Source organism: Muscardinus avellanarius (assembly GCF_963383645.1).
Source record: "Muscardinus avellanarius genome assembly, chromosome: 15".
In the NCBI taxonomy this organism is placed as follows: domain Eukaryota; kingdom Metazoa; phylum Chordata; class Mammalia; order Rodentia; family Gliridae; genus Muscardinus; species Muscardinus avellanarius.
Window position 1 is genome coordinate 23,325,688 of NC_137801.1, and position 16,451 is coordinate 23,342,138.

Here is a 16,451-nt window from a genome sequence, read left to right on the forward strand (position 1 = left end):
TGGTCAGCCTCAGCAACTTAGTGAGGCCCTATTTCTTTCTTTCTTTCTTTCTTTCTTTCTTTCTTTCTTTCTTTCTTTCCTTCCTTCCTTCCTTCCTTCCTTCCTTCCTTCCTTCTTTCTTTCTTTCTTTCTTTCTTTCTTTCTTTCTTTCTTTCTTTTTTTTTTTTGTGGTACTGGTTCCTGGAAGCCCTTCTACCTCCGGGCTACACTCCCAGACCTATTTTATATTTTTATTTAGAAACAGGGTCTCTTAGGCCAGCGTGCGCGGCTGGCTTTGAACCTGCGCGATCCTCCTGTCTCTGCCTCTCAAGCGCGGGGATTACAGGCGTGTGCCACCACACCCGGCGTGAGACCCTATTTCAAAATAAAATAAAATGGTGCTAGGGGTATAGCTTGGTGATAGAATGACCCTGGGTTCAATCCCCAGTACCACACACATATGCAGATAATAAGGGGTGGGAAGAGAGTTTAGTTTTCTTAAGATAGATTATAGGAACTTAAGTATATTATTCATCATAATAATCAGTTACGCTTTCCTTTTAGCCTGTCAAGTTAGCTGTTGTTTGCAGAGATGGTCAGGTCCATCTTTTTGAACACATATTAAATGGGTAAGTAAGAAGTTATTCTAAGTCAGAAATTTGTTTTCCTGACTGTTTACTTTTTATATTTCCACTTCATTGTTATTTGTATCATATTACTGTTCAGTTAGATCATTTTGAAAGCATTCATGGTACTTTATCTGTATGAGTACACTTAAGAACTCAAGCTTTTGGAGTAATGGAACATTGTATTTGTGATTAAGAGTAGCTTTTAAAGCCAGGTATGGTGGTGTGTACTTGTAATCCCAGCATTAGGAAGGCTGATTCAGGAAGATCACGGTTCTCAGGCTCAGCTACGACTTAGTGAGGCCCTTTGCAACTCAGCGAGACCCTGTTTGGAAATAAAAGAAAAAAAAATAGGGCTGGGGGTATACTCGGAGGTAGAATGCTCTTGGGTCCATTCCCAGTACTGCAGGGGGCGGGGGAAGCTTTTAAAATATCCTGGCGTGCTGGATGTGGTAGTGCATGCTTATAATCCCAGAACTTATGAAGCTGAGACAGGAGGAGGATCACAGGTTCATGGCCAGCCTTAATGCATTGGCTGAGGCTCTCTGCAACTTAGATCCCGTTTTGAAATAAGTTAAAAAAAAGGGGGGGGGGCTGAGAGTGTAGCTTGGAAGTAGAATGCCCCTGGGTTCAATCCCCAGTACCACACACAGGGAAAAAAAAAAATGCTATGCACTAATTGTAACATTAGTATTCATTTTAAAAAGATTCAGGAAATCTGAGTCTCTCCATTGATTTCTAGAAGTAACTAAACAGTATAATGTGAAGTACTTGAGGTTTTATTTACATAGTCATATGTGTACAGGGAATATATATTGAGGCCCAAAGAACTGGGCCCTGGTGAAGACCTGAACATTTTTTCTTGGGCACTGGTAAGTCATTGAAGGGTTTTAAGCAGAGCATTGATGGAGTTTGACCTAAGTTTTAAGGTAGCATGTCTCGTGTCAGAAATCGCCTAAAGAAGAGGTAAAGGCCAGAGCAGATATGCAGTGTCCTTGGTCTAGAAACAGTTGTGGAATCAGTGTACTATAAGGAGTAAATTGGTAAAAGGGATAGTAGCATGCTTAAAATGGATTATAGAGTATGTGTGTTTACTTGGAATAAGTGGTAATGTCTAAGGTGTGAAGAAGGTGTGGTTTAGAAACAGTGAAGGGCATGAATATTGGTGATAAGAATGGAGAGGCCAGAGCATCAGAAGACTCTTCAAAGCTGGACATGATGGTGCATCCCTCTAGTCCTAGTACTTGGGAGGCTGAGACAGGAGGATTGCAGGTTCAAGGACAGCTTCAGCAAAGTGGAGACCCTACTTCAAAAGAAAAAATAAGTCTGGGGTAGTGTAGCTTGGAGGTGGAATGCCCTTGGATTCAATTTCCAGTGCCAAAAAAAAAAAAAAAAAGAATCTTCAACCTGGATAATGGGAATTGTCAAGAAAGGAATTCATTCTTAAGCAGTGATAGGAAAAATGATGCTCGGCTACTGAAATCTTTCAGAAAGGTGGGGGAGTGACCCAGAGATGGCAGCAGGAGGGAGAAGTAACTTCTACTAATGACAACAATTGAAAGGTTGTGGGTGTGAAAGAGGGATAGACCAGGTCTTGACATCAGTGGAGATGAAGCAGCGTACTTAACAAAGGGTGTAGGACAGAAAACAGCTGCACCTTGGAGGGCTGCAATGATGAGCCAGCATAGAGGAAGAATGTCGTTAGAGAGGATAGGAAGGACATAGTTTTGTTACTGGAGCTACTTCCAGAAGCTTTTCAAGGTTGGGAGCAGTTGGAGGTAGGATTGGCTTTAAGAGGGCATGTATCTGAGGGCTGAAGCCCAGGGCATAGGAGATGGTGTGGGAGCTTGGGGCCTCTTTCTGGGGCCTGACAAAGTAGGACAGAGGGGCAAGTCGGTCTAAAGGCTGATCCTGGTGGGGAGCTGTTGGAGGGGCAGGTGCAGTTTTGAAAGGCGGAGCATTCCTGATGGTACAGTGGAGGCTAGAGGAGGGTTGCTTTTCACGACTTGATGCCAGCTTCAGAGAATGAGGAAGGAGCGTCATTTCAAATTCTCTAATCTTATATTTTTTCATTCCCAGACACTGCAAAAAACCTTTGACTTCAAACTTCACAATTCAGATAACAACGCCTGGGAAAGGCAAGAAATCAACACCAAAACCCATACCTATTCTAGCAGCTGGCTTTTGCTCAGACAAAACGTCATTGTTGCTTGTATATGGCAATTGGTTTCAGCCTACTATTGAGCGAGTGGTACGTAGATGCTAATCTGGAGAAAAGCAATACAGCATCCACCCATCTGAGGAAAAGAATTATTTAAAAAACCCATTGGCTACTCCTTTTACTGGGCAGTTTGTTTTAATTTTTGAGGCCTTTGTATGTTTTGCTCAGCCCAGCATACCTAAAAGCATTTTCACACCTAGTTGGTATAAAGCATTATTCGACATAGCCAGTGTCCTCTTTACCTTCCCTTTTGATATTCTGTTTGAGAAAGCGGATGTGTCATTCACACACATCTCCGTGTGGATTCGCCACATTTCAAGTGCTCAGCAGCTGCATGTTTCTTGGATTATAGTTTTGGTTAGGATAGGTATGACTTGTGTTGTTTTGCTCAGTTGCATAAGATGAAAATCTTAATAAGAGCGCTTACTGATAGCACCTATTGGATTTTCATTACCTTTTTTTGGTACTAGGGATTGAATCTAGGGACACTACCTTCAAACAGGGTCAGGGTCATACTAAGTTGCTGAGGGGCTTGTCTTGAATCTGCAATCCTCTTTTTTTTTTTTTTTTGGCATCAGGGATTGAATGCAAGGTTATGCCACCTCCAAGTTATACCCCAGCTCTACTTTTGTTCTTTATTTTTGAAACAGGGTCTCACTAAGTAGGCGGGCCATGAAGCTGAGATCCTCCTGTTTTAGACCCCCGAGTTAGTGGTATTCAAGTGTGCCACCATGTCTGGCTGCAGTCCTCATTTCTGAGGCTTCCAGGACGGGGATTCCAGGTGTGTGCTGTCACACCCACTGCCCATTGGGCTTTCCTTAAAATTTTCTGCAGAGAGAAATCTGTTGGCCTTTTAAATGTGAAAAATTTGAGCAGTTTGTAACTAAAACGAGGTAAACCTGGTGCTCAGTTTAAGAGTTTCCTCAGTTTCCATCAGTCAGAGTGGTGATTATGGTTAACAGTTCAGTGTGGAAGCCCTCTACACTTTTTAACATTTTTATAAAAATGTACAATTGTGCTGGGTATGATGTGACACACACCTATGAACCCAGTACTTGGGAGGCTTGTATAGGATTGCAGGTTCAAGGCCAGCCTTGGCAGCTTAGCAAGCCCCTCAGCAACTTAGCAAGACTCTGTTTTGAAATAAAAAATAAAAATAAATGGGGGTGTAGCTTGGAAGTTCATTCCCCCGTTCTCTGAACACCATTAGTCAGTTTCTCATTGTTCTTCTCAGTTACTTTCTTTAACACTGTCTCCTCTTCCCTCTCGTTTCTTTTGGAAATATTCCAGGTTTTAAACTCCAAAGAACCTCATATGTGTTTAGTAAGAGATCTTTCAAATTGCTGGGCCCCAAAAGTAGAAACGGCTGTAACAAAGGTGAGTACATTAAAAATTTGAAATCAAGAAACAGACAGGGGTGAATTGTTCTGCAGTAGTATATTTAGATTGTCTTTTTATTCTTTATTAGCCTCCTTGTGATATTGTCTATAAGTTTTATGGAAGTGTGGATTTAGATATCAAGATTATGAAACTTCACTCCTGTACTCTTTGTTGACCCAGTGGGTGGGTAGCTTGCAGATAAATTTTTTTCCTGATCACATTACTATCAGGCAAGGAAGCATGTGGTAATAAATGCCAAACTCGTCAATGATTGATTGTACCAGTCTCAGTATTAAAGAAGCATGAGTTTGATGAGAGGATTGTGGTATTTAAGGGGGGAAATAAAACCATGAGGGAGCTAGAATTTATTACTACACATAAGAGCATTGTGGTGCTGTACTGTGAACATAACTTGGTGCCTGCACATAGATGACCTATGCTTGGTGGTTTAAGGAAACAAGATCTGCTATGATGACAACCACGTGGTTTCGCTTCTGGCTGAGTTTCAGAGATGACACCTTTCTCTTGGCTGTCTGAGCATTTCTGGCAAAGACTGAATTCTAGAAGGGGTCATAAAAAATTTACTTTTTAATTTGTGTGTGTGTGTGTGTGCGCGCGCGTGCGCGCGCGTGCGCGCGCGCGCCTGGGGATGGAACCCAGGGGTATTTAACCTCCGAGCTACACCCCCTGCTCTATTTTTTATTCTTTATTTTGAAACAGGGTCTCACTAAGTACTAGCTGAAGCTGTCTGCGAACCGTGACCCTCTGGTCTCAGCCTCCCGAATGCTGGGATTACAAGCGTGCACTATAAGGCCCAGCTTGTTTAATGTTTTTAAAATGAGTTTATCCCTGTGTAATCTGTAGATTTTTCTTTCTCTTTTTAAACGGGTCTTGGTGAAACCCAGGGGCATTTGACCTCTGAGGTATACTCCCTGCCCTATTTTTTATTTTTTAATTTGAAACAGGGTCTCACTAAGTTGCCAAGGGCCTCACTAAGTAGCTGAGGCTGCCCACGATCTGTGATCCTCAGGTCTTAGCCTCCCAAATGCTGGAATTAGAAGCGTGCGCGCCATGCCTCGCTGTTTTTTTACTCTTAAATGAAGAAAATTGGCCGGGTATAGTGGCACATGCTTGTGATCCCAGCATTTGGGAAGCTGAGACCTGAGGATTACGGTTCGCAGGCAACCTCAGCTACTTAGTGAGGCCCTTCACAACTTAGTGAGACCCTGTTTCAAAATAAAGACTAAAAACTAGGGCTGGGGGTGTAGCTCAGAGGTAGAATGCCTCTGGGTTCCGTCTCCAGTGCAGAAAAAAAAAAAAAAAAAAAAAAAATTGGAAGCTCTAAAACCATGAACTTTCAGATCATGATCTAAAAATGTCAACATTCAATTAAAACTTACCTTGAATTTCTCTTTTAAGTAAAGTATATTGAGAGTTTTCAGTAGGAATGCCCTTTGAAAGCTATTTATGTTTTAGTTAAGGAAGCATAAAGACTAAGGCATAATTTCCTTTTCCACACCCTTCATACTATTTTTGACAGGTGAGAACACCCGTGATAAATTCTGAAGCAAAGGTTCTGGTGCCTGGGATTCCTGGGCATCATGCAGCTATCAAGCCTCTTCCACAAACTGGAGAAGTAGAGAGCAAGAGGAAGCTAGTGGGAAACGAGGTACTGTAAACACTTTGGTTAGATTCTTGAGTTTTAGATTTAAGAATGCTTGGGGAGTCCAACAGTATATTTGAATAGTAGATCCTAAGTTGAATCTTTAGAAATGTACTGTGATTGTTGCTGCTGTCTTTTCTTTATCCTGTGCAGCTTAGGTCCCAAATTCTAGATTGTCATCTTTATAAGGCTCATTTGGCCACTGTTCTGAGAAGATGAAACTTTTATTAACTTAAAGGAACCAAATTTTGGTCACTTGTTACTAGTTATCTAGATAATGTAAAATTGACTAAATGAAGCCAGGACTTGCTATGATGACTTTAACTTGGTTTCGCAGATCACTGAGTTCCAGTGATGCCTCTTCTCTTGGCTGTCTGAGCAGTCCTGGCTGTTTCATGCCAGTTGGTCCTTAGAAGTGTAATGGTCATAGTCACTTTGTTTTGTGGTACTGGGCTTGAACTCGGGAGCATTCTACCTCTGAGCTATACTCCCAACCCTATTTTAGTTTTCATTTTCATTTTTATTTTTTGTGGTACTGGGAATGAAACCCAGGGGCTTTCTGCCTCTGGGCTATACTCTTAGATCTATTTTATATTTTATTTAGAAACGGGGTATCACTAAGTTGCTGAGAGCCTCACTAAGTTGCAGAGAGCCTTGCTAAGTAGCTGAGGCTGGCTTTGTGTTTATTTATTTATTTTATTTATATATATTTTACTGGTGCATTGAAGTCAAACATCACAATGGAATACAAGACTTGTGAGCATATACAAGCACACATCATCCAATTAGCCTTTATACTTTACCCATCCCATTCCCTCCCCCTCCCTTGATCCCATGCTTGATTTGGTGATTAACTTTGATATATTTATTTACATACATCATGCGTTTTAAAGAGATGCTGAGGCTGCTTTGAACCCATACAATCCTCCTGTGTCAGCCTACCAAATACTGGTGGATTACAAGTGTGCGCCACAATGCCTGGCTTCATTTTTGTTTTTCTGCAATAGTGAGGATTGAATCTGGGGCATTTTCCTTGGAACTATACTCCCCAGATGTATTTTTTTTATTACTTTTTATTTTGAAACAGAGCCTCATTAAGTTCCGGAGAGCCTTGCTAAGTAGCTGAGGCTGGCCTTGAGCCTGTGATCCTTCTGTCAGCCTTAAGTACTAGGGTTGCAGGTATGCACCAGGGGCCTGGCAGTCATAATCACTTAAAGTGCTCATATACTTTATTTTTTCTCTACTCCCAACACCTTCCTATAGTTACTGTATGTTATTGTACTTATCTCTACAAAGTTCATGTTCATCTTCTGTTCACATTCTTCACTTTTGTGTGAAATAATCTAGAATTTTAGCTCTTTTAACCATAAAACCTTTCTTTAGTTGATTTTAAATCTTTATTTGGTAGAGGGGTTAGAGGTTAACCTAGTTATTCTTAAAAATTATTCTTTAGTTGAGCGTTGTGGCACATACTTTTAATCTCCGTACTTGGGAGTCTGAAACAGGAAAATTGCAGGTTCTTGGCCAGTCTCAGTTACTTAGGCCCTCTGTAACTTAGTGACACTCTGTGTCAAAAAAAAAGAATAAAAAACAGGCTGAGTGTGGTGGCTCACGCTTGTAATACCAGTACTTAGGAGGCTGAGACAGGAGGATTGTGTGAGTTCGAAGCCAGCCTCAGCTACTTAGTGAGGCCCTCAGCAACTTAGTGAGACCCTGTTTCCAAATATAAAAAATAGATATGGAAGTATAGCCCAGAAGTAGAATGCCCCTGGGTTCCTTCTCTAGCACACCCCCCCCACCCCCACAAAGAATAAAAAATAAGGCCCTGGATTTAATCCCCAGTACCCCACCCCCCAAATATATTCTTCAGTAACGTGATGTCTGACCTTAAGATACAACCTTTCTTTAGCTTGGCCTAGATTCATCTCTTTAATTTTTTAATAAATTTTTTTTATATGTTAGGCTAACCCGAGTAGGGAGCGTTCTGGAGCACACATTTGATTTAACAATCAAAGATCAAATTCATATTTTGATTTAGCTACCCAGGAGTTGCCAGAACATAGCGTTTGTATGGCAGACTGCATCATATTTATTTACCCTTAAATTAAAAAAAAAAAAATTAAGGGAGCCAGGCATGGTTGCACACACCTGTGATTTCAGTGATTGGGAGACTGAGACAAGAGGATCACAGGCTTGATGCCAGCCAGCACATGGTAACTTAGACTTTTTGGGGGGGGGGTGGTACTGGTGGAACCCAGGGGCTTTTCTATCTTCGGGCTATACTCCCAGACCTATTTTATATTTTATTTGGAAACAGGGTCTCACTAAGTTGCTGAGAGCCTCACTATAAGTAGCTGAGGCTGGCTTCGAACCTGTGCGATCCTCCTGTTTCAGCCTCCCAAGCACGGGGATAACAAGCATGCACCACCATACCTGGCTAGTGAGACCTTTTTAAAAGTAAAATAATAAAAAGAACTGGGGGCTATAATTCAGAGGTACAATGTCCCTGGATTCAGTTCCTAGTATCATACAATCTTTCCCCTAAATTATCAAGAACATATGGTTATAATAATATATTCTAGGTAATAAATGATGAACAATTTAGCTGGGTGTGGTGATGCACGCTTGTAATCCCAGCATTTGGGAGGCTGAGACAGGAGGATCACTGTTCACAGACAGCCTCAGCTACTGAGGCCCTTTGCAACTCAGTGAGACCCTGTTTCAAAATAGAGAATAAAAAATAGGTAGAATGCCCCTGGGTTCCATCCCTAGTACCGCAAAATAAATTCAAAAAAACTATTTGAAATCATAAATAAAAAATAGGAAGATGTTTTATGGATTGTTTTGAAAACATAGCTGCCTTTACCTTTAACCTCAGATCTGGGGAAAGCTTTTGTGAAAATAGGTCTTTTTTGGTGGGACTGGGGATTGAACCCCAGGGGTCAGGTACCACAGAGCTCACCCCCAGCCTTATTTTAATTTTTTTTTTTAAATTTTGAAACAGGGTCTCACTAAATTGCTAAGAGCCTCATTAAGTTACTGAGGATGTCCTCAAACCTGCGATCCTGTCTCACTTCCAAGTATTGGGATTGGCATGTGCCACCATACTGACTGATAATAGGTCCTCTCTTGTGCTTTAGTAATCATGTCATGTCCTGTTTTGAATTTTGCTATGGAGAGATTTTATGAATTACATTTTCAAACAGTGCTTTGTAGGCTTCATATTTTTTGCTAGAATCGAGAAACTTGAATCACAGATATTGTACTTATACATTGGCATCATGATAATGAGATTTTATTGGAACAACCGTTAACATATATGTAGTTTTTGGTGTTAAGATGTAAATCAGTGGTTTTTTTTTTTTTGTCACTAAACTGTTCTGTAGGTTAGCATTGAAGAACGCCTAGGAGCAATGGATATAGATACAAAAGAGAGAAAGGATGACCTTCTGCAGACAAGTAGTTTTCCAGTTCTTCTCACACAAGGATTAGAAAGTAATGATTTCGAAATGCTAAATGTAAGTATGGCTTTTTTCAATGAATTAAGATGGTTAATTTTTCTTAAAATGTGATTGATGTGTAACACATTCATAGAGCAAATAATCATGTGGCAGTTCTTAATATTTTGTGAGTTTATTCAAATGTGTATAACTTGGTGGCTTTATACAAACAGTCACTAGCCTACAATGGGATTGTGTTGAATTCCTATAAACCTGGAATGCATTTTCTCATAGAAATATTGTTCTGAATTGTTAGATTTTAGGCTTTAGTTCACAAAAGCCTTTTTAAACAATGTGTAGCTGAACTATAGTACTCAGCATACTAGATCACATTTATATTTTTTTCTGTAGGAAAATGCGTTCCTGAGTTTTTACTCTGGATTCCAGAAACTTATTTCCCCCTGGCCGTGAGAGGGGGCAGTGAGGTGGAACCTTGGCAATGGGTAGGAGGTTTGGGGCAAAAATCCAAGAGGGTTGGGGGATATTTTATAAAATACACAAAGATCAAAGTACTAGAAACTGTATAAAAGAAGGCATTTATGATTTCTCTGTAAGTTGGTGACTGCTTATATGAAGTTACTCAATTTCTCTTAGATTTTACAATTTGACATTGTCTTTGTGGAAAATTTAAGTGTGATGAAAAATAATTGAATTTAAATACTACCTGACCAGATTAAAGTAATTTATGGTTAAGTACATTCTTAATGACTCAGTGGAAATAGAGTTTGTATCAGTATAGATATAACTTTAATATGCAACTTACAGTGTCATTGATTTCACTTGGTCTAAATGGGAATCTTTCTTTCTTTCTTTTTTTTTTTTTTGGTGGTACAGGGGCTTTTCTACCTCCGGGCTATACTCCCAGACCTATTTTATACTTTATTTGAAACAGGATCTCACTCACTTGCCGAGAGCCTCACTCAGTAGCTGAGGCTGGTTTCGAATTCTGTCTCAGCTTCCCAAGTGCTGGGATTACAAGCGTGCGCCACCACGCCTGGCTCTAAATGGGAATATCTTACATTTCTGTCTTAAGGTGGTTTTACAAAGATAAGCAAACAAAAAAGAAAGAAAACTAGTAGATATAAACCCCCAGAATTACTTGTGTGTGTGTGTGTGTGTGTGTGTGTGTGTGTGTGTGTGTGTGTGTGGTGGTGGGGTTTGTACCCAGTGGCATTCATTCTACTTCTGAGACACAACCCCTGTCCTTTTTATTTATTTATTTTGAAACAGGGTTCTTGCCAGGTGCCTGAGAGTTTCCCTGTGTTGTTGAGGCTGTCCTCAAACCTTCAGTCCACCTGTCTCAGCCTTTGAAGTACTGGGACTAAAAGTGTGTGCCACTGTGCCCAGCCCCAGTACTACTTTTAATGTAGTTTGTCAATGTATTTGTTTTACAAGATCAATTTTAGCTAACCATAGCATAGAAACCTAGATGAGGATTTTGTAAAAAAGAAGCTTTAAAAAACAATTAGTATTTTTGAAATGTAGTATGGCTTACTTGTCATGATTCCCTATGTAGTTCTGCTTTGAAACTTTGTTAGGTGAATCAGGTATCAATTTTTTCTTTTGTACTAAGAAACATTTTCAGACATTTAGAATAGTGCAGCACATCACTATGAAGCCATCACTCAATTTCAAATTTTAACTAACACTAGCCATTTATCTGCCTACATGACTCTCCAGGTTATGTTAAAACAGATTTCAGAACTGATCAAATACCATTTCATCCATAGATACAATCCCTATTAAACTTAAAAGTTCCTTTGGAAAACAGCCAGTCTATTATCACACCTAAAAATGTGAATTAGTAATTCTTTAAAATTGTCAGATGTCATTAGTGTTTATGTTTTCCTGATGCCTAGCCTTCCAAATAGGGCACTTTTAAATGGGCGCCTTTTGTTTCAGTTGTAGTAAAGTTGCCAAAGAAAAAATCTCTTCTTCAGCATCAACTCTTTGTTGTTTCTTTAAATACATTCCTAACAGAAATTAATGATGCTCATTCCCCTCTCAATATGATATAGCTCAGAGCAGAGCAATTTATTTTTATTTGCTTATTTTAAATTTAAAATTGTTAACACAGTGCCTCTATCTTGTTGGGCATTATAAGTATCCAAGAGCTTGTTAAGAATTCTTATGCCTTGTAGTTCTGGATAGCTTCTAAGTATCTAGGCCATACTCATTATTTTGCTTTCTGTAATTCTGGCTTCCATCACTCATCTTGGTGTATGTATTAGTAGTAACCCCTTCCATTCCCCACAGTGTCCCAGTTTAGACAGCAGATTTTATCTTCACTCTGTAATGAGAGCACTAGTGAGTTTTGGGAGCCACACAGTGTTCTGTCCTCCATTTTGCTTCATTGTGGTCATTGTGCAGCCCTGGGGATTAGACCAGGCCCTCACCTATGCTGGCAAATGCTGCCGCTGAGCCGTGACCCACCCACTGTGGGTTCTTAAGCAAATTTCCAATGTAAGTAATTGGCAGCATGGTCACTCTACTTGGCCATTTAAGCCAAGAAAGTTGGTGGTTTGAGTGAACATCTTGTGAAAATTTAAGGTCTTATCAAAAGAATTGTGTATTTCCAAAGTAATTTGTAGACTAGTTCATAGGAAGTTTTCTATAGCTTCTCTAGATCATTTGAACCATGTGACAAGTGAGAGTTTAGTGATGAGATGATTTGAGACATGCACTCTGTTACTGTTGAAGTTCATTATGTCATAGTTTTAAAATAGTAATTGATGGATTTAGAATGAATTGGTATAAAGGTAGTTTTACCACATGGTAACTTAGCAATACTCCATTTCAAAATACAGTATAAAATAGGGCTGGTGATGTATACCTCAATGGTAAATGATAGAATATCCCTGGATTTAATACCTAGTGCCATACACTAAAAATAAATAAATAAATAAATAAATAAATAAATAAGGGCTAGGGGTGTGGCTCAATGGCAGAATGCCCTGAGTTCAGTACCCAGTACAATTTAAAAAAAAAAAAAAAAAAAACACCCAGTGTGATGGTGCATACTTGTAAACCCAATACTTGGGAGGCTGAGACAGGAGGATTGCAGGTTTGCAGTCAGCCTCAGCTACTTAGTGAACGCTCTAAACAACTTAGTGAGGCCCTGTTTCATCACCAATCCCTTCCCCTGGCTTCTGTGAGGCATGTCAGGCACAGAGAAGCTGAAACGCCTCCCCCCAGGAATGTGTAGTTTATACAAGCAGGAGCAGCCTGGTCAGCGGTCGTCCATTCAGCTGTCCAGGGTAGAGACAGCATCTCTCCCAGGTCTGACCTCAAAGGGTTTTCAGTGAAGCACACTTTTTGTGAGTGCACACTTTTGGTTTAAGATATCAGAGGTAGCTGGATGTGGTAGTGCGTATTTGTGCGATCCCATTACTTGGTAAGCTGAGATAGGATCACGGGTTCAAGCACAATCTCAGCAAGTGGCGAGACTGTCATCAACCTAGTGAGACCCTGTTTCCAAATACAAATAAAATAGGGCGGGGAACTCAGGTAGAATACTTCTGATTTCAATCCCTAGTCTGTCTGTCTCTCACACACACAGACATCAGTTGACAGTTTAAAGGAGTTTCTTGCTAATTGTGATTGTACTGTTTTGTTCACTGTCATGGAGACAGCTCTAATAAAGTGGAGGTTTGGGAGCATCTCTAAAGTAGTACTTATCTCTATATTTAAATGTTTTGAGATATTCTTCTGTATTTTATATTAAAAACTGGTAAGCTGGATGTGGTGGTGCATACTTGTAATCCCAGCATTTGGGAGGCTGATACAGGAGGATCCTAGTTCACCGACAGCCTCAGCTTTTTAGTGAGGCCCTTTGCAACTCCCTGAGACCCGGTTTCAAAATAAAGAATAAAAAATAGGACTGGGAGTCTAGCTCAGAGGTAGAATGCCCCCAGATTCCATCCCTAGTACTGCCCACCCCCCAAAAAAGGAGAGAGAGGATTAAAAATTGGTAAGAAGTAAATTTCCTGATGCCTAAAGACTACTATACTTTATGATAGCCACAAGACTTAATGAAACATTTTCTGTTTATTTCCTCCAACATTGATGTACTAAATTCATTTAGTGGTTTATTGCCTTGGTCTTTTTTTTTTTTTTTGGTGGTACTGGGGTTTCTGGAAGCCCTTCTACCTCTGGGCTGCACTCCCAGACCTATTTTTCTTTTAATATATATTTTTATTTGGAAACAGCGTCTCTTAAGCCAGCACGGCTGGCTTCGAACCTGCGCGATCCTCCTGTCTCCACCTCCCAAACGCGGGGATTACAAGCATGTGCCACCACGCCCGGCGCTGCCTTTTACACAGTTTTCCTTGCAGTGTCCTTACTTTGTTATACTCATATTGATAATCCTTTTCTTTTCTCACAGAAAGTACTTCAAACTAGGAACTTAAACCTGATAAAGAAGACTGTGTTAAGGATACCTTTGCATGCTGTTATTCCACTGCTGCAGGAGGTAACTAAACTGCTCTTTTTATTTTAAGGTTCTAATTCTGTGATTTAAAGTGGAAAACCAATATCTAGAGAAATGGATTTGTAATACTGAATGACACTGCAGTTTAGAGAGTAAATGGCAAATAGAAAGAAAGTGCTTTGGACAGAAAAGTGAAATTGATGAATTCACAAGCCAATGAAAGGAAATACAATGTATGCTTTGACCTTTATTCCATTAGCATGAGTGTGTCCATCTTCACCAGAAGGTATTTGGAACTTTAAACCATAGAAAGCTGTATGTAGGGATGTCCCTTGCATGGGGCAGTTGCAGTAGAAATCCCACCATGGAACGCCTGTATTCTTAGAGTTTTCCCATTATATTCCATGAGGCACTCTAACGTAACATTGAAATCATTTGTGTGTGTGTGTGTGGGGGGGGGGTGCTGGGGCTTTAACCCAGGGCATTCTACTTTGAAGCTATACCCAACCTTCCAACCTTTTTTTTGGTGGTACTGGGGATGGAACCCTTCTACCTCCGGGCCACACTCCCAGACCTATTTTATATTTTATTTGGGAACAGGGTCTCTTAAGCCAGCAAGGCTGGGTTCGAACCTACACAATCCTCCTGTCTCTGCCTCCCAAGTGCGAGGATTACAAGCGTGCGACACCATGCCCGGCATACCCCAACCCTATTTTTTAAAATTTATTTTAAATTTTGAAACAGGGTCTCAGTTGCCAAAGACTGTTCTCAGACCTTTGATCCTCCTGTCTCTGAGTCCCAAGTACTGGACTATAGGAGTGCACCACCAGCCTGCCATGCTTTTGACTTTCTTTACTGCAGATGGCCTATTTATTAGTCTCTATCCCTGGCAATATGAAACTAGAGAGGGCATTAAGATCATCTAGTCCAAATAAACAGATTATCTAGTGCAGCCTCTGACTTAGAGAAGATAATCTTCACTGTCTCTGACAAGTGCTTGTCATGTCTTTTCTTAAGTTAACTGTTGAGCAGTGTTAGGAGGAGCAGGTAGACAGAAGGGGAGTGGGTGTGCTGAGCCCAGGAAGCCCAGCACCCCAACTCCTCAGGCAATCTTCGTGCCAGTGAGGCTGAGGTTTCCTGAGACACAGCTTACTTGGGATTGGCTACGTGTGTAGCCAGTATTACCTTAGAGAAAATCTTTTTCTTTGTTTTTTATTTAAAGTATGCATAATTCCATTGATGCCATTTAAAGGATGAGTACAAATGATTAAAAACCAGGATTCATACTTAATTGCATTTGTTTGACATCTTGAAACACTTTGTGAGAGTGCTTTTAGTATTCATAGTGTGGGCCTGTGTACCATTATTGGTAGTGGAAACCTCTATATTTAAAAAAGATTGAACTCAGGGGTGTTCTACCTCTGAGCTATATCTCCAGCCCTATTTTATGTTTTTTATTTTGAAATAGGCTCTCACTAAGTTACTGAGCCTCCTCAAATCTGTGATATTCCTGTCACAGCCTTCCAAGTACTGGGATTACAGACATATGCCTCCATGCCCGGCTAGATCATAGCTTTAAATATTATCAATCCCAAAACAAAATTTACCCAACATCGATTTTTTTAGATTTTTTTTTTTTTTTTGGCGTGTCTGGGGATGGAACCCAGGGGCATTCAACCTCCGAGCTACACCCCCTGCCCTATTTTTTATTCTTTATTTTGAAACTGGGTCTCACTGAGTTGCAGAGGGCCTCACTAAGTAGCTGAGGCTGTCCTCGAACCGCAATCCTCCGGTCTCAGCCTCCCAAATGCTGGGATTACAAGCGTGCGCCACCATGCCCGGCTTAGAAAATTGAAATAATTTTCACACCATAAAATCCAGAGTTACAGTATAATAAATGAATTTTATTCATTTTTTATACATTCATGGGTTGTGCTATTGTCCTTCCCAAAAGAAATCCTCTATCCATTAGTGGGGACTTCCCATTTTCTCTGCCCCCTCAGTTGATCATCACTAATTTATTTATTTTGTATCTCCATGACTTTGCCTATTCATTCATACACACTCCAATTTACATTTCTATTAGGGAACTACAATGGAAATAAATTCTTAGTTTGTTGGTTGAAAGTAGACTATTATGAAATGTTTTCTGGTTTTTGTCTGGGGCTAATGGGGATGGCAGCTTGGAAGTGCTCAAGTTCATATTGTTTTTCTCTCCCTAGCTTACAAAGAGGCTGCAAGGACACCCTAATAGGTAAGATGTTTAGATGACTTTAGCTGCTTTGTTTTTACAAGTAAACTAGAGGTAGTCATTAAAACCATCAATATCTGAGTAGTGGGGAATGAAACAAATTCTGTCTAGCAGAAATATTTATTTATTTATCTATACATTTATTTATTTTTTGTGGGTCTGGGGATGGAACCCAGGGGCATTTGACCTCCGAGCTACACCCCTTGCCCTATATTTTTATTCTTTATTTTTGAAACAGGGTCTCACTAAGTAGCTGAGGCTGTCTGCGAACTGTGATCCTCCAATCTTGGGAGTCCTCCCAAATGCTGGGATTTGTGCACCACCATGCCCGGCTTATTTTTTTGATACTGAAGATTGAATCCAGAGACATTCTACCTCCCTCCAAGCTACAACCCTAGGCCT

At 40.3% G+C, this 16,451-nt stretch overlaps 1 protein-coding gene across 1 annotated transcript in view; it reads left to right on the forward strand.

The window, feature by feature from the left end:
• WDR43 (WD repeat domain 43) overlaps window positions 1–16,451 on the forward strand; it is a gene marked incomplete at both ends in the record, with an annotated part of 50,228 nt that overhangs the window by 25,805 nt on the left and 7,972 nt on the right. The window contains 7 exons of the mRNA XM_080712019.1: window positions 544–608; window positions 2,685–2,856; window positions 4,117–4,203; window positions 5,747–5,875; window positions 9,256–9,387; window positions 13,754–13,840; window positions 16,021–16,052. Of these exons, the coding sequence (XP_080568145.1) occupies window positions 544–608; window positions 2,685–2,856; window positions 4,117–4,203; window positions 5,747–5,875; window positions 9,256–9,387; window positions 13,754–13,840; window positions 16,021–16,052 (704 nt within the window). The remainder of the gene's footprint in view (window positions 1–543; window positions 609–2,684; window positions 2,857–4,116; window positions 4,204–5,746; window positions 5,876–9,255; window positions 9,388–13,753; window positions 13,841–16,020; window positions 16,053–16,451) is intronic.